This window comes from Pecten maximus, unplaced genomic scaffold (assembly GCF_902652985.1).
Source record: "Pecten maximus unplaced genomic scaffold, xPecMax1.1, whole genome shotgun sequence".
Classification (NCBI taxonomy): domain Eukaryota; kingdom Metazoa; phylum Mollusca; class Bivalvia; order Pectinida; family Pectinidae; genus Pecten; species Pecten maximus.
The window spans coordinates 1-18841 of record NW_022979918.1 but is presented as its reverse complement, the minus strand read 5'-3'; the positions used below and the strand labels follow the sequence as shown (position 1 = coordinate 18841).

General features: G+C 35.3%; 1 protein-coding gene across 1 annotated transcript; it reads left to right on the top strand.

Moving 5' to 3' along the window:
* The first annotated feature begins 5048 nt into the window (after positions 1–5048).
* On the top strand, positions 5049–18045 carry LOC117319308 (hemagglutinin/amebocyte aggregation factor-like). Its single transcript, XM_033874139.1, has 5 exons — positions 5049–5291; positions 6300–6513; positions 6743–6877; positions 14282–14405; positions 17868–18045. Exons 1-5 carry the CDS (start codon positions 5262–5264, stop codon positions 17929–17931), a joined length of 567 nt encoding a protein of 188 aa, XP_033730030.1. The 5' UTR covers positions 5049–5261; the 3' UTR covers positions 17932–18045.
* The last annotated feature ends 796 nt before the right edge of the window (positions 18046–18841 follow it).

Genomic DNA, 18841 nt, shown 5'->3' with positions numbered 1-18841 from the left:
ATGATATAGTTTGAATTGATTTTACCTTTTTATCAATCATAAACTTTTGACCTTTCGGATACAATCAAATAATATAAACAAAAAGTTTGGTTTGGCCTTCAGGTAAAAAGATAAGAGTTTTGAGTGTTTATGATATAATGCCATAGTTCATTGGGAGATTTCAGAAACCAAGTAATTGATCAATTATGAGTACAAAGACAAAATATTTCGAAAAGAAAGACTTTAAACACCTAAATATCTCTAACTCTCTCCTAGTAATTAAGATGTAGGAAAATACAAAAAAAAAAAATTATAAAAAAAAATATGAAAAAAAAATGGATATATTTAAGTCCGGATTTGTGATAGCGTATTCGTAAAGGATCTGTATAAGTTACATACAACAAGATAATGCCCAGATTAACTAGTCTGCTTGGCACGATTTCAATATAAACACTATCAAAAATAGATTAGATGAAATATGGACGTTTTATATGATTATAAGGCAACCATAACTAGAAATGAACTTTAAACACAAATTGTAGAATACTAAGCTGTTCCTGTACTGGAAAACAACTATTACTTAGATGACAATTGACATTGCCGTAATTGCCCTGTAGTCCAGTAATATTACACTATATCATAAAAAATGCAATAGTAACGATTCCTATCACAAACTATTCATAAAATGTGAATACATAACATATCAAAAGTATAGGAAAATATTGGCTGCAGAGCATACTTAATTTAAGTGATCATTGTTGTACGAAATAACACAAAATTGTTATAGCGCCACGGCCTTCCATACATACAAAGGGAGGTAACTAGATTGTTGTTGTTTGCCGAGACCTCCATGTGTTCGTCGGTTTACGGTATATGGCATGGTACGACTTCAAATTATTACTTCGAATATTGTATCAGTGATATTTGATTATGTATTAGGTGATGTTGTGTTATCGTCTGTGTCATGCCATACGAGTCAGTTTCGTATATATTCATTCATATTGGAATCGAATTCCGGCGATTTCATCTGCTTTCGTATTATGACGAATGTATGATGCTTGCATCCGATACTATAATTATCCAATGCTATACTGGATTATCAATAAATATATCAGTATTTGATGAATCGTTCATAATACTAAAATGAAAAACTGCATGAATTTTTTTCAATTTGGTGTCATATCACAGGAGGTTATATAACCATCTTAAAAATTATGGAAGCCCAGCATTGCAATACATTGATTGTGCAAAAGTGTCATATATCAGACAAAAACACGTTTAATCGGTCATAGGACGGTGGTGTATGGAATTGGTTTGGTGTTATATATATTAACTAACAGCAGCATAATATTTACAACTCATAATATTTATAAATTGTCGTGGTTTTGACAGTTTACTTTTTGTATTAAATTAAATTGTTCATATTTTGTATTTTCATTTTGTTTCTCTATTATCTTTTTTGCAACATCTCCCTGTTGAGATAGTTAGGAGGGTGCCTATGAAGGATTAGGCGCGTTCTGAACAACACCACAACTATTAACAGAATCAAGTTTCAATATGTACGGTGTATGCTTAGTGCAAATAATAAAGGGTAAGGGGTGTCATCTATAATAACTAATGTCTGTCAAATTAATATAGTTAAAAATATGTTCTACGATGAGGACATTACACAATTGTATTTTTAACAAAACAACAGCACAGAAACCAGTTTAACCGTTGCTTATATATGTAAGACCCGTCTATATCTGATTTATACCATGATTACTGCAACCAATATATTCCTGAACTGCCAGGATGGAGACCACCGCAGATCTTTTGGCCAGCTGCCCATTATTATCAGTTAAGTTTTTTTTATTTTTGTTTATTTGCTTTTCTTTATGTCATATTTTTTTAATTTATTGATTTAAATTCAATTCACGTTCAGAAAGGCAAACCAAGTTGTCACAATGAACACGAAATCCACTTTCAAGGTCGATGGGGAGACTGTGCAATTCGTATGTTGACCGCGTTAAGCGGAAATACGACGATTCAGTTGTGGTATTTGACGGCTACCCTTCACGGCCGAATACGAAGGACGTGACACACCTACGGAGAGCCAACGTCTACCCGAAGGCAAACTTCACCGAAGACATGTCATGCAAGGCAAACAAGGATTGTGTTCTTGGTAACACGGATAAAAGACAGGATTGCATTGATACGCTTAGCACAAAACTCTGTGAAAACAATGTTCCAACAAGTCATGCCATTGCGGACGCTGATAGAATGATAGTTCAAACGACAGTTCAGCTGACTCCGACTAGGGATGTTGCTGTCGTTGGCGAAGACACTGACCTATTGGTTATCCTGTGTTTTTATTGACTAGATGACGCACATCACCTGTATTTTCGATCAGCAGATATGCTAAAGCACATTAAAGTATGTGGTATTAGAAGAACACAACAGTTCTCGGACCAAAAATATGTCGGTCGCTGCCAGCCATTCATACAGACCGTTTGGTATCGGTAAAGGAGCAGCATTGAAGACAATACCGGCAGATCAAGATATCAAAGACCGTGAGCAGGTCTTCTTGAACAGATATGCAATCAGTCAAGTCGTAGCGAGGGATGGATAAGCTATCACTGCTTTCCTATGTGGAAAAAAAACGGATGGGCATTCTTCATAGACGCTCGCTTCGCGTCTATGAAGAATGCCCATCCGTTTTTTTGTCTATGACTTCATAAACCAAAAATAAATTGAGAATAATGCTTAAATATTTACATTCCTAATGTGGTTTGCTGATATGAACATACCAAGTGAAAACAACAAACATATGACCATGAATAAACTATGAAAACATTGTCTCTCGTGCTGATTTTTCACACATAACATCAGAAAAATATCAATACGCTTGAAAATAGTTCTCGTTTCATTTCCGTAAATTATGTTTTCTTTGTAATCTATTAACATAAATTAAATCTAATTTAACTCAAATTATTGTTTTCGATGTTATTTCATGCCTCTTTGTTTTAAATAACAAGCAAAATATAAATAAATAAATAAATAAACGACTGCAAACTGCGGAGCGGAAGGACACGGTAAACGATGGTGCAAAGGCGGGATCTCCCGGCTGTTCAAATAATTTGGCGTTTCGTCGTATACATGACAAATTTGTCTTTTTAATTAAATTTCTTGTTTTCTCGATATAAATTTCTTAAATCAACGTTATGTAAATATATGAATTGAATAGATTTTTTAAATTTTCTTTGCGGCTATGAATACCAGTAGCTAGCTACATATCCTCCGAGGCTACCGCGCGCCACGGGATATGTAGCTAGCTACTGGTATCCATAGCCGCAATGAAAATATAAAAAAAATCTATTCAATCCATATATAACACTGAACCATAACACATGAATTCATACATACATTAAAAGATATGATGAAAAATGTATCCCTACCTCAAACAGAGATTTGAACCAGTAACGAAATACATGTACACTGCTACTTTAATTCATAATTTGCCCATGTTCTTTAACTAATTGTCTTTCGCTAATTGATTCCATTGTATGTTAATAAGTTTAAATAAGTGAATGTATCAGCATAATATTTAGTGAATACGAATATAGTGCTTTCCATTAATAAAATATGATGTAAAATCACCCCTACCCCCAACTAAAAATTGAATTGGAAACTCCTACATGTAACATGTCTTGAATATCTGTCGATTTAATCATTTTCCGAAAATTGAATTGATTGATACTTTTTCTTTGGTGTTTCTAGAGTATGTGCCGACATAAAAACATTGAAATGAATACTATTACGAGTCAAATTATCCTCCTAATATTACTGGCCTATTGATACACTTCGTATTAGCAGGTGTTATTGATACATCAAGTCTTCAAACCAGTCATCAGATAACACAACTGAATACACAAAACTCGGATACATTTCACATATCATTTAGAATAATATCTGAGTAAACATGTGTTCTTTTAATTTCGCATTAGCAGGTGTTATTGATTAATCGATTTTGCAAACCAGTGGTCAGATAATACATTGGAGTATATTACACGTACAACTTAAAACTGTGTACGTACAACTTAGTATCTTGCATGTTTAACTTATATATAGAACGTACAACTTAGTAACTTTTACGTAAAACTTAGTGTACTGTATGTATAACTTATAATCCTGTACGTACAACTTATTATCCTGTATGTACAACTTAGTATCCTGTACGTACAACTTATTATCCTGTATGTACAACTTAGTATCCTGTACGTACAACTTATTATCCTGTATTTACAACTTAGTATCCTGTATTTACAACTTAGTATCCTGTATTTACAACTTAGTAGTATGTACGTACAACTTAGCATATTGTATGTACAACTTAGTATCCTATATGTACAACTTAGTATCCCGTATATACAACAAAGTATCTTGTACATAAAACTTAGTATACTGTACGTACAACTTAGTATCTTTTACGTACAACTTAGTATTCTGTATGTACAACTTAGTATATTGTACGTACAACTTAGTATTCTGTATGTACAACTCATCATCCTGTACGTACAACTTAGCATCATATATGAACAGCTTAGTATCTTCTATTTACAATTTAGTGTCTTGTCTGTACAACTTAGTATATTGTATTAAAAGTTTAGTATTTCGTAATACAACTTAGTATATTGTATAAGATGGTATGATTATCGTTTTTTCGATAACGGTCGAGTAGACATCAGAGCAGGCCTCATTTAAAAAAAAAACATAAAACATATCATAAATGAAATGCAAACAAAAAAAGAATAAAAAGAAAAATAAATAAATTTAAAAAAATTCACTTTAATCTAGATTAACTATATATTAATATAAAATGTATTTCATACACTTGCGCTACTCCCTTCTATGTTAGGAGAACTTTTCTCTGCTTTGGAAGTCAAAGTAGAGTTTTTCGAGAAAGCAGTTACATATGACTAAGTAGTCCATATAATATTCATAAGCTGATGTATACATAAACGTATAACATGGCTCGTACAATATATATCCTATGCTTGGGACTAAATGATTGGATATATCTTTACAATACTGATGAAATATATGTCCGTTTAAACGCGTTTAAAAGCCAATAGACAAGCACTATTGATTACGGGTACTATATAAAGACATACCTGTATAAACATCTTTATTCTCGTCTGATGACTCTTACGAATCAGTGACGCGAATTATTGCACAGTGGATACAAGCCATTTGCAACACGATTTTGGCAGAGTCCCTTAGTTTGGCGAAAGTAGTGAAATATGTTCATCCCGGCTGGAGTTCGTTTACTCGTAAGTATTTGAGAAAAAAAATTTAGAAAGGTAAGTCCTGTAAGTGTTATACAGATAATTTTATTTATTTTATTTGTTAGTTATATTTTGAATATAAACCATAATTCAAACAATGAAATAATAGCTTACACGTTTGCACTCCAGAGTAAAACCAATTTCTCTTATAGTGATGTCTTTTGGTAGAAGATCTTAAAGCTATTCTCATATAAAGAATACTTTAAACATTTCAACTCATAGTTTAACCTGGAGTGAAAAAAAATGAAGCAAAAAAGATATTAATTTTTTTTTAAAAGGTATGGCGCGGGAAGGATGTCATAATTAGATAATTTTGTCTTGCCTAGGCAGAATTCAATTTTTGCCCAGGCAAAACTATTTCTGCCTAAGCCAAACTCGATTTCTGCTTAGACAATAATCGAAACAAAATCATGTTTATATAGATAGAGTTAAAAGACATGGCTTCTAGTAATTTGTCAGGTGTATATCAACGCTTTGAATTACCGGCCATATAAATGGGAGCTTTTAAAGCAAGGTAGTAATACCATTAGATAGTAATAAAATGTTAATTGGAACTTATTTTACATTTGAATTTTCTTTCAAGCATTATATATCAAAATAAAATAAAAACAATTTTAAGAAATTGTATATGAATAAATATCTTATTTACAAAATTAATAGAAAAATAAAAAAAAAAAAAAAAAAAAAAAAAAAAAATGTTGTCGGTAAGATAAAATGAATTATTTAAATTATAATTCCAAAATATACCAGGTGTCAGCTCGCCATATCGTACCTAGTAGATGCTGATGGTAGTGGTTGTGTGTGTGTGTGTGTTGTTGTTGACCTGCCAAACTCAGGTAGGGATATCCCTGCCAACTACACAGAAGCCACTGGGAACTTTATATCTGAGCTCGGAAGTGACTCTAGTTTTCTCTATTACAACCTTCTGTGTTATATGGTCATTACCTTGTGAGGAAGATTAATATTTACGTGATTATATCATTTTTTAAACAGATACCATTGATAGTGTCATTCTTCTATGGGGAAGTCTCGACGAACATCATCAACGCCAATAGCTATAATAAGCCGTTAAATTTTTCCTGTCAGAGCGGTGATTTCTTGAAAAACATATCAAGCATTCATAGCAACAAACATGAGGACAGAAAATGGTCATTTACTTGCCACCAACTCCCTACTGACATCATAACAGAGAGATGTACTTGGACAGGTACCTATCATCATATAGTTTGGTTTGTTTTTTTGTTTTGTTGTGTTTGTTTGTTTTTTATGAACATCCTATTAACAGCCAGGGTCAGTATAGTATTTGATATTTGTGTTCCTCATATATTGTTCTATCGGCGTTAGTTGAGGCCACCTAACCACCTTTCTCTCACAGTTGTTCATTTACTCAAATACTGCCATTTTAATATATTACCTGTATTTTACATTCATTACAGCCTATTTTATAAATCGGTTTGATCGACCAATGTTGTACCAATGTCCCGGAGATTCATTCATCAACGGTTTCCGAAGTTTCCACCGCGACCGTGAGGAAGACAGGATATGGAAAGTCCAGTGCTGCCACATGAGAGGTACGTACCACTTAAACATGTATCAATGTCTTAAGTGATGTGTTCATATAGATAGCTCTACCCGTCACTTGGTGTTCGTCGTGTGTCGACCGTCGTGTGTCGTCCTTCGTGTGTCGTTCTTTGTGAGTCGTCCGTCGTGTGTCGTCAGTCGTTTGTCGTCCGTCGTCTAATGTTCTTGGTGTGTCGTCCGTCGTGTGTCGTTCTCTGTTTGTCGTTCTTCGTGTGTCGTTCTTTATGTGTCGTCTGTCGTGTGTCTTTTTTGTGTGTCGCTATTCGTGTGTCGTCCGTCGTGTGTTGTCCGTCGTGTATCGCTCTTTATGTGTCGTCTGTCGTGTATCTTCCTCGTGTATCGTCCTTCGTGTATCGTCCTTCGTGTATCGTTCTTCGTGTGTCGTCCTTCGTGTGTCGTTATTTGTGTGTCGTGCGTCGTGTTTCGTTCTTTGTGTGTCGTCCTTCGTGTGTCGTTATTTGTGTGTCGTCCGTCGTGTTTCGTTCTTCGGGTGTCGGTCTTCGTGTGTTGGTCTTCGTGTGTCGTTCTTCGTGTATCATTCTTTGTGTGTCGTTATTTGTGTGTCGTGTGTCGTCTGTCGTGTGTCGCCCGTCATGTGCCGTCCTTCGTGTGTCCTTCCGTGTGTTTCGTCCGTCGTGTGTCGTTCGTCGTGCATCGTTCTTTATTTGTCGTCTGCCGTGTGTCGTTCTTCGTGTGTCGTTCTTCGTGTGTTGTTCTTCTTTATGTGTCGTCTGCCGTGTGTCGTCCGGTGTGTGTTGTTCTTCGTGTGTCGTCCGTCGGGTGTCGTTCTTCGTTTGTCGTCTGCCGTGTGTCTTTCTTCGTGTGTTGTTCTTCGTTTTTTGTTCTTCGTTTGTTGTTCTTTGTGTGTTATTCTTCGTGTGTCGTCCGTCGGGTGTCGTTCTTCGTTTGTCGTCTGCCGTGTGTCTTTCTTCGTGTGTTGTTCTTCGTTTTTTTGTTCTTCGTTTGTTGTCTTCGTTTGTTGTTCTTTGTGTGTTATTCTCCGTGTGTCGTCTGCCGTTTGTTGTCCGTCGTGTGTTGTTCTTCCTGTGTCGTCCGTCGTGTGTCGTTCTTTATGTGTCGTTATTCGTGTGTCGTCTGCCGTGTGTCGTTCTTCGTGTGCTGTTCTTCGTGTGTTGTCTGCCGTGTGTCGTTCTTCGTGTGTTGTTCTTCGTGTGTCGTTCTTCGTGTGTCGTTCTTCGTGTGTCGTCTGTCGTGTGTCGTTCTTCGTGTGTCGTCATTCGTGTGTCGTTCTTTGTGTGTCGTCCATCGTATGTCGACCGTCGTGTGTCGTTCTTCGTGTTTCGTTCTTTTTGTGTCGTCTGTCGAGTGTCGCCCGTCGTGTGTCCTTCCTTGTGTTTCCTCCGTCGTGTGTCATTCTTTGTGTGTCGTCCGTCGTGTGTCCGTCTCCGTGTGTTGTCCGTCATGTGTCCTCCTTCGTGTGTCCTTTACGAACCTACGATATTTTCTATGACATAGGATTATAGTATTAATAATATAATTTTTTATGAAACACGCATTTTCATTGGCTGAAATAATTTGTTATACCTCCATAACAAAATTTTTGACGTTGTGGAATGTAACGTCATTTTTGATTGGCTTATGACGTTGCGTAATAATTAATCACAGAAAAGAGTTCACCAAAGAAAGTGAAATATCTTGGTGCGTATAAGACGAAATCAAATTATGAGAATTAACATTAGTTATTTTTTTCTGTTATACAGTCATAACATACAAAACTGCAGTGTACTCTCTTCATAAACCGCTTCGCGGTTTATTTAGAGTACACTCCAGTTTTTTTCTGTTATGACTGTATAACAGAAAAAATAATTGATGTTAATCCTTAAATACATTGTCTTGATTTAGTGACGGTGGTAGGCTCGTGCATAGCAATGAACCTTGTAATGGTGGCTTAGTTTAAATGGCTGCTCTTCAAACAGGATTTAAAGTAGGGATATTGGCGTCCACCATTGAATGGTGTTTTCTCTACTTCATTGATCTGTTAAATATTGGGCTTTTGGTTGAAATTTAGTAAACATCTTGGAATATAGTGTATATACCACCTATACCACTGCACCACATCGGCGTTCTTGTCGCACTGCGGTATAGGCTGCGGGTATTTCTGGCTAGGCGAGTGGATGCCGTAGAACGTGAGTTCGAGGCCCGGTCAGGGCACGAGTCAATAAGTTGTCTTCCTTCGTCATTTGTGTTGCTTAGTTATATATCTATATAATAGCGCAATGTATCATATAGACTATGTGTTTGGTGATCCGAAGATATAGATTTATTTCCTGTCGTAATTGTGCCGCGAGAAAAACAATATGTGTATACGCTGTATTTTTCTTAAATGACGAACACACTAATCTCTCAGCGCTTTTAAAATATTGCGTCGAAAAAAAAGAAAAAAAATGGTTTGTGTTTTTTTTTATTGTTATTACTATATATATATATATATATATATATATATCGCACGCTTCATCAAATTTGTCTTTGTCCAGTTCATCAGCCCATAACTTCCAAATGAACGCAGTTCAATACTTAAATAACCTCCAAGCGAGCTTGATAAAGCTACTGATAAGTAACCCTATCCCTAGCATATAGGCTGCAGTTTAAATGTAAATGTAACACACATGTCACCTTTGACTTTATATGAGTAAATCCAAATTCGACATCTGCTTGTATGACAAATAAGGAAGATAAAGCAGAGAACACACGCAGCTCTCCATACAACTCACATCTGTGTGAATATTCTGCCCTAATTATATAGAATGACTATGATTGGTTTGGGCCTATTTTGGCCGCCAAATCATCCAATTATGAAACTGATTATCAAGCTCTCAATTCAATGCATTTTAATTATGGAATACACTCCTGATAATACTGAAACAATAATTATCAATCATGCATAAATTAGAAAAAAAATGAACATTTAGTAATTTTTCAGCCATTTTCGGATAGCTTTTAGCGCTGAAATCTGTTGTCACCGCTTTTGACCGCAAATTGTGTCACAGGTGAATTCTCCAATTAACAACTTTACCTGAAGTGAAATTATGGTATTTACAACCTAGTTATATTTGCTAAGGAACTTATAAACACAAAGTTTTATTAAAAAAAGCAGATACGTATATATACTTATAAACATATTTGGACTATAAACAGCACGGATATATTAAGCAAATTCTTGTAAAAAATTTGCTGTCTATCATCATCGAGACTCGTTTTAACATTGATCCGAAATTGACTTATATATATTTAAATTGGAATGTTACAACTTTTTAATCAATTCTACATCGTATAAATCATGAATATCTATAGCCATCTTACATTTGATGGTCTTATTCACATTTTCATATTAATTGCACAAGTACGTGTGTTTTAATGCAAAAGAAGTGTAACTAGATCTAGCTCAGTAGAGTTTTCTAATCCGATATAAAATACTGTATCTTTACACTTCCAGTCAAAGATGATTTACATCTAGTTAAAGTTATTATAAAGACAGTCTTTGGAAATTCTGGGTATATCTCTGGGAATATAGCTTAACACCCCTCCCCCTCCCTCCTCATCCCTGCTTATACAGGTGTGACACCATTTGGATACCTGGACAGTTCAGGTATAGCCTCAGAAAATATTTCAATACACTGGCCGGTTAGAGATACACAGATATGTCAACTTATTGGTGTGAGAAATTAGTCTTCATATATGGTAGGAGTAGGATGGAGTAATTTGTATTGTTGAAATATTTTGAAAGTCATATTGCCCAGTAAATCTATAAAGCACACGCTAAAATAGCAACAAAAATTAAATAAATTTTAATACAGAAATTGAATCTAAGCAGTCAATCATATATACATTTCATAATCTTACTTACTAAGGTAATATAATAATACAAACTGGAAATTGAGTAGCCTTTGTATAATTAATGTAAAAAACAACTCATAAAACTGCAAATCACTATTCTACCGTGCCATGTACTCACTGGCTCATTCCCCGAACACCATCTCTGGTAAAGACAAAGGAATGTGTTTAAGTAGAAAGTTCTTTATAGTTTTTTTTTCAGTTTTGAAATCTTTTGTATTCATCCTTTTACATATAGTATACATACAGGTACATATTTTACATGGTATAATAATACAGACATATCATTACAGCAGTAAGATGTACAATACGTATTAAGTGATGAATAGAAAAAAAAAGATTTTTTTTTTTTTTTTTTGGAATACAGAGACAAACAAACAAACAACCTTCCACTCACGCTTTCTCTCATTTTAATATATTGTGTTTAAAGGTATATATATAAAAAAAAAAACTTTTGACTTACTTTTAAGTACATGTACATGTTATGATGTGTGTAAAGAAGATCCCAAAAAAAATATTCACTTATATAGACCATTTTTTTCACAAAACTATCATAATCCATGTTGTTTTTGTAAATTACCTCCTCTGTTTTTAGATACAAATCTAGTTCTTTTATGAATCCATTAATACAGGGGAGACAATTTTTAATTTTTTGTTTATAAATATGGAATTTTGCTATTAATACTAACGTATTGAGATATTTGACTTCTTGAACTTTATGTAACTTTCCCAAGATTACATCTGTAACATGTAATTGTAAATTAGTTAAGTATCATCATATAGCCATACTTTGAAATCTTCCCAGAAGATTGCTACTAGTCTGCATTCCCAAAAAATGTGGACTATAGTTTCTGTATGACGGTTACAAAAAGTACATAATGGAGAGTCCTTTAGGTTTTTCATATGTAAATATTTGTTTGTACTTATAATCCTGTGTATTATTCTATATTGAAACCATCTTAATTTACAGTCTATAGTGGATTTAAAAGGGATTATGTTTATTTTTTCCACCATACTGTACCTTCTACCAAATTCAGTTCTTCTGACCATTTTGTAATGTACTTATTGTTTGTTTTTAAGTTTTTAATAAATAGATTATAAACAGAAGTTCTTTATAGTTTAGTTATAGTCTGTTTCAATATTGAATACCAACTCAGGTAAAAAATAGGGTCAGCTCAGGCATATGAATACAGTTGTCCAAATTCAAAGCTTTACCATATGAAAGATTTTACTTGTAATATTGAACTTGCAATATTAAACATATAAATATAGACTCTATATAAACAAATCAAATTTTAAAAGCACTATGCCTAGTTATATATTTTTCTATTGATAATGATAATATCAGATTAGATATATTAATACAAAATAGATCAATAAAATTATAAATTGGTTTCTTAATTCAATACACTGATTTTAGATGTTAACGATTAATACTGACAATATATGTTGATGATGAAATTATAACACTAACCTGTGCATTCGCCATTCCGCGTATGATACATAAAAACTATTTTTACTTGCTAAACCTGAAACAGATACACACAAGAATATCGTTCTGTAAGAACTGATCTATAAAGTAATTATATGATAATCTAAACAAATCTGAAAAAAAGCAATATATGTAAAGCTATTTGAAGAAAACCAGTACTTATTAGACCTGAAAAAGATATCACAAGAATACTACAATAGTTCTGCAGTTACTGATCTATATTGTATTATATAATAACAAATATTTATTTCTGAAACATTTGGACAATCATCAATACAATACAATGAAATGCAATAATAATTTATCAGCAGCTAATGATTTTCTGATCACCAAACAGGTGAGTTGATTTACCTGTGTTCTTACACTGAGGATATTTCTGTAACAGACTATAAATACCTATCAACACATCTCAATCCCCATGTAAACACCCCACCCGAACCAGAGTTAGTGTTCGGGAAAGACCCCAGCTCACTATTTCTTGCATATAATGTAATATGTATAATCATCGATAACATATTAAATCATTATTTTTATTCTTATTTTGTATTATACAAGTTCATGTAAAATTTGCAAAGTGAGAAAGTTGAAATTGTAAAACGTTTAAAAAAGTTATGGTGTAACATATGTATATCAAAATAAGATGTTCTTAAAATTTAAATGATTCCAATGCAGCAACGTTTGTGTTGATTGTTAACTAATATACAGTTTGTACAAGTATCTTTAATATTTCAATTTATGTCTTAATAATAATGCTATTTCAACAACATATAACTATTGACTTAAAATTCAACTCAGGCGGAAATCGGGGCTTGAATTACGAATGATAAAAATATAAACCCTAATAGTTTTACATACATGATACAATTGTGCAATGAAGAACATATATTTGAGTCCATTCTCTGAAATTAATACCAAATAAAACCTAATTTTAGCCAACCATCTCATAATTATGGAGGTTGCCCTTGGCCCCTTCTTATGCATATTTCATTTTGGGACCAGTCGGATAAAAACAAAGCCAACAGACAGCCATCTTGGAATTTGACAACTGAAGTTTGTTATCGCTATCTTACAGAAGGTAAGGGGATCTTTCTCAAATTTCATATGTAGGTTCCTCTTGGTCCCTCGTATTGTATTTTGGGACCAATCTGAAAACAGCATAGCCGACAAACAGCCATTATCGCTAAATCTCAAATTTCATATATAGTTTAGTTACATTCGACTGATGCGTTCATGTAATAGAAGTCAACAACGTTTTTGGAATAAGTGAGCATTAACCATACTCAATGAAACACTTGTTCTAACACTTTAAAACTCATTTTGCTAGCTAAACTGAATACAATGGACATGTGAGTTTGGTCAGGTCCAAACGTGTTATCTGTCAAATTACGGTAATGAACCAATTGAAGAACTGAATATCGACTTGCTCAAAAATAAGGGAAAACCTGTTGGTGATACAGTTACAACAGAAAAGAATGTATAATAGTGTCAACTGATAAAATTGAACAATAGTTTTAGCGCTACAGTTCCTGCAGTACTTTGATTTATATTAGAAACTATTGAACGCTTTCATGAACAAACTTAATATCAAATGAGACGGGACTATGTGAGCACCTAAAGCACATAATAAGAGAAATATAAAGTTTGTTCAAGAATGTGTTATATGGTTGTTACATGAAAAAGAAGGTTGAATTGACCAAAATTGTCCAAATATTTTCATTCAAGTAATTTATGCATATTCGGAAAGGTTACCATGACAATCAAAGCACAAAAACAACGAAAACACATTGCAAAGGCATGAGGGATATAGTCTAAATTTGAAATGCAATAATTTGAGGTTTCAATAATGAAATTGAAATATGATGGATTTGGGGGCCAAAAACAGACAGTCCTTTCAGTTAAAATTAAGTTTTAAAAATTGAGTCAGTATTCTTTGTTTCGTTTTAATGCCCCCCTTTTTTTTTTAAATTTTGGCCTGTTTTTTTTTTGTTTTTATTTTTCTCTACAAAGTGATCATACATGAAGCACGCTTTATTTTGTCATTATCGAACAGGCTATCATAGAAACAACTGTGGTTTTACATGGTACCTCAACCATTTTGACGGACAGTTACAGTATTCCGTACCGGATGGCAAATATATCCATGGAATTCACAGTATCCATAACAACTATTTTGAGTAAGTTATGTTTATCTTAAAATAGGGTAAATCTGAAATGGATAAGTACAACACAAACTATAATGTTAGAGAGCAAATAAACAAAAAACGTCACTTTATAATGTAATATAATGTAATAGTGTCTATTTAGTGCATTCAAATATACAAAAAGGACGGCAATGACCCATTGTAGACATGTCTTTTGTTAGGGGACATGTATTGTGTTGTGACAAAACAGTGTGTTGTGGTAGAGGACCTGTATTGTGTTGTGACAAATCAGTGTGTTGTGGTAGAGGACCTGTATTGTGTTGTGACAAAACAGTGTGTTGTGGTAGGGGACCTGTATTGTGTGGTGACTAAACAGTGTGTTGTGGTAGGGGACAGGTATTGTGTGGTGACTAAACAGTATGTTGAGGTAGGGGACACCTATTGTGTGGTGACTTAACAGTGTGTTGAGGTAGGGGACACGTATTGTGTGGTGACTAAACAGTGTGTTGAGGTAGGGGACACGTATTGTATTGTGTGGTGACTAAACAGTGTGTTGTGGTAGATGACCTGTATTGTGTGGTGACTTAACAGTGTGTTGTGGTAGAGGACATGTATTGTGTGGTGACTAAACAGTGTGTTGTGGTAGGGGACACGTGTTGTGTGGTGACTAAACAGTGTGTTGTGGTAGATGACCTGTATTGTGTGGTGACTAAACAGTGTGTTGTGGTAGGGGACATGTATTGTGTGGTGACTAAACAGTGTGTTGAGGTAGGGGACCTGTAGTGTGTGGTGACTTAACAGTGTGTTGTGGTAGGGGACATGTATTGTGTGGTGACTAAACAGTGTGTTGAGGTAGGGGACCTGTATTGTGTGGTGACTTAACAGTGTGTTGTGGTAGAGGACATGTATTGTGTGGTGACTAAACAGTGTGTTGTGGTAGGGGACACGTGTTGTGTGGTGACTAAACAGTGTGTTGAGGTAGGGGACATGTATTGTGTGGTGACTAAACAGTGTGTTGTGGTAGGGAACACGTATTGTATTGTGTGGTCACTAAACAGTGTGTTGTGGTAGGGGACATATATCGTATGATTACTAAACAGTGTGTTGTGGTAGGGGAAATTATTGTGTGGTGACTAAACAGTGTGTTGTGGTAGGGAACACGTATTGTATTGTGTGGTCACTAAACAGTGTGTTGTGGTAGGGGACATATATCGTATGATTACTAAACAGTGTGTTGTGGTAGGGGAAATTAGTCTGTGGTGACTAAACAGTGTGTTGTGGTAGGGAACACGTATTGTATTGTGTGGTCACTAAACAGTGTGTTGTGGTAGGGGACCTGTATTGTGTGGTGACTTAACAGTGTGTTGTGGTAGGGGACATATATCGTATGATTACTAAACAGTGTGTTGTGGTAGGGGAAATTATTTTGTGGTGACTAAACAGTGTGTTGTGGTAGGGGACACGTATTGTGTGGTGACTAAACAGTGTGTTGTGGTAGGGAACACGTATTGTGTGGTCACTAAACAGTGTGTTGTGGTAGGGGACCTGTATTGTGTGGTGACTAAACAGTGTGTTGTGGTAGGGAACACGTATTGTGTGGTCACTAAACAGTGTGTTGTGGTAGGGGACCTGTATTGTGTGGTGATTAAACAGTGTGTTGTGGTAGGGGACCTGTATTGTGTGGTGACTAAACAGTGTGTTGTGGTAGGGGACCTGTAGTGTGTGGTGACTAAACAGTGTGTTGTGGTAGGGGACATGTATCGTATGATTACTAAGCAGTGTGTTGTGGTAGGGAACACGTATTGTATTGTGTGGTCACTAAACAGTGTGTTGTGGTAGTGGGCCTGTATTGTGTGGTCACTAAACAGTGTGTTGTGGTAGCGGACCTGTATTGTGTGGTGACTAAACAGTATGTTGTGGTAGGGGACACGTATTGTGTGGTGACTAAACAGTGTGTTGTGGTAGGGGACATGTATTGTGTGGTGACTAAACAGTGTGTTGTGGTAGGGGACCTGTATTGTGTGGTGACTTAACAGTGTGTTGTGGTAGAGGACATGTATCGTATGATTACTAAACAGTGTGTTGTGGTAGGGGACATATATCGTATGATTACTAAACAGTGTGTTGTGGTAGGGGACCTGTATTGTGTGGTGACTAAACAGTGTGTTGTGGTAGGGGACCTGTATTGTGTGGTGACAAAACAGTGTGTTGTGGTAGGGGACATATATCGTATGATTACTAAACAGTGTGTTGTGGTAGGGGACACGTATTGTGCGGTGACTAAACAGTGTTTTGTGGTAGGGAACACGTATTGTATTGTGTGGTGACTAAACAGTGTGTTGTGGTAGGGAACACGTATTGTATTGTGTGGTCACTAAACAGTGTGTTGTGGTAGGGGAAATTATTGTGTGGTGACTAAACAGTGTGTTGTGGTAAGGATCACGTATTATATTGTGTGGTGACTAAACAATGTGTTGTGGTAGGGGACACGTGTTGTGTCGTTTGGTGACTTAACAGTGTGTTGTGGTAGGGGACTTATATTTTATGATGAATAAACAGTGTGTTGTGGTAGGGGACATGTATTGTGTGGTGACTTAACAGTGTGTTGTGGTAGGGGACATGTATTGTGTGGTGACTAAACAGTGTGTTGTGGTAGGGGCAATTATTGTGTGGTGACTAAATAGTGTGTTGTGGTAGGGGACCTGTATTGTGTGGTGGCTTAACATTGTGTTGTGGTAGGGAACACGTATTGTATTGTGTGGTGGCTAAACAGTGTATTGTGGTAGATGACCTGTATTGTGTGGTGACTTAACGGTGTGTTGAGGTAGGGGACCTGTATTGTGTGGTGACAAAACAGTGTGTTGTGGTAGGGGCAATTATTGTGTGGTGACAAAACAGTGTGTTGTGGTAGGGAACATATATCGTATGATGACTAAACAGTGTGTTGTGGTAGGGGACACGTATTGTGTGGTGACTAAACAGTGTGTTGCGCTAGGGGACACGTATTGTATTGCATGGTGACTTAACAGTGTGTTGTGGTAGGGAACATATATCGTATGATGACTAAACAGTGTGTTGTGGTAGGGGACACGTATTATATGGTTACTAAACAGTGTGTTGCGATAGGGGACACGTATTGTATTGTATGGTGACTTAACATTGTGTTGTGGTAGGGGACACGTATTATATGGTTACTAAACAGTGTGTTGCGATAGGGGATAAGTATTGTATCGGGGGACCTGAATATTATTATTGACATAATTAGTGAGATATTCTACATATATCGTTATTAATCATTAATTTTATGATGAGACATTGAAATATTTGTATAGAATTTTGAGATTTTGCAACCAGAATCGTGCTTATTTCTTCACATTTGGCGTGCTGACCCCTTCAGTGATGTGGTAAAATGTGATATTAATCATATACAATTTGATAATGAATTTAGCTTTGCTACTACTTACGTTAGCAAATATGATCATTTATATTTTGCAGGGACCGTATATTTGCATTTGAAGCCTGCAGCTTTGTTAAAGACAACACTTGCGAGACTAAATAGACTGTGGCCAACGGCTCGACAATTTATGGGCATCAGACCAACGTTACTGAAAGGAAAGTGGTCAACGCGACAAGTGTTTATGCCTCATTCATAATAAATCTTTAATCAAGCATATTGTCGTATTTCTTGTTATAATTTATGTATAATTGTCCAAAGATCTTTACCTCAACAGACATGAGCTGTAATATTACCATATGCTCATACTTGAAAAGAGGAAAGTTTTTCAGGGAACATCAAAATGGGAATAGGAATGACGTCATTGGTCGTTTGCATCTCTATGTCATGAATTTTTTTTCGACCATTGTTTCCCGGCTATCAGATTTATGTTTGCGTTTATTTCCAGATTGTGACATTTCTATGAATTATTTCGAGCTTTCGATCGTCTTATATAACCATGAGATCCATAAATATTGAATTTCCAAGCAACTGCTTCTTTCTCTCCCTTGGTTGCAACATGTCGTTCTTTCCCCTTATTTTGATAACTGTTTTGAGTCTCATATAACAATGGACAGATTGTCTCTTTTGCAAGAGATGTCGTACGGAATTCCCCGGTTTGTTCAAATAAATACCACTGCCGTGCCATATCAAATTGCTTCCGTTTAATTGGTTCCGGAAGTCACAGGGTGAATAAGTTTGGTTTCGCAGCATTTTCACTCTCACCACAATGGACGAAATGCTCGTCTGGTTCAATCAAATTGATACATTGTCTGAGTTGTTTGGAAACATGATGCCGAGGTTAAAAGCAGCTGATAGTTATTCAACAGATTTGATTCGTCTTGGTCATTGTATATTTTATTATAAAAAAAAAATAAAATTTGAATTTTTTTTTACATAACTCTTTATCCCTTTCCCGAAATATATATATTATTTTAACACTGACACGGAATATTAGTACATGTAATTCTCTTTG

Coding starts and splice junctions, on each gene's coding strand:
- LOC117319308 (XM_033874139.1), top strand. CDS start 5,262: ATGTTCATCCCGGCTGGAGTTCGTTTACTC. Junction 6,514..6,742: donor AGAGAGATGTACTTGGACAG/GTACCTATCATC, acceptor CATTCATTACAG/CCTATTTTATAAATCGGTTT. Junction 6,878..14,281: donor CCAGTGCTGCCACATGAGAG/GTACGTACCACT, acceptor ATTATCGAACAG/GCTATCATAGAAACAACTGT.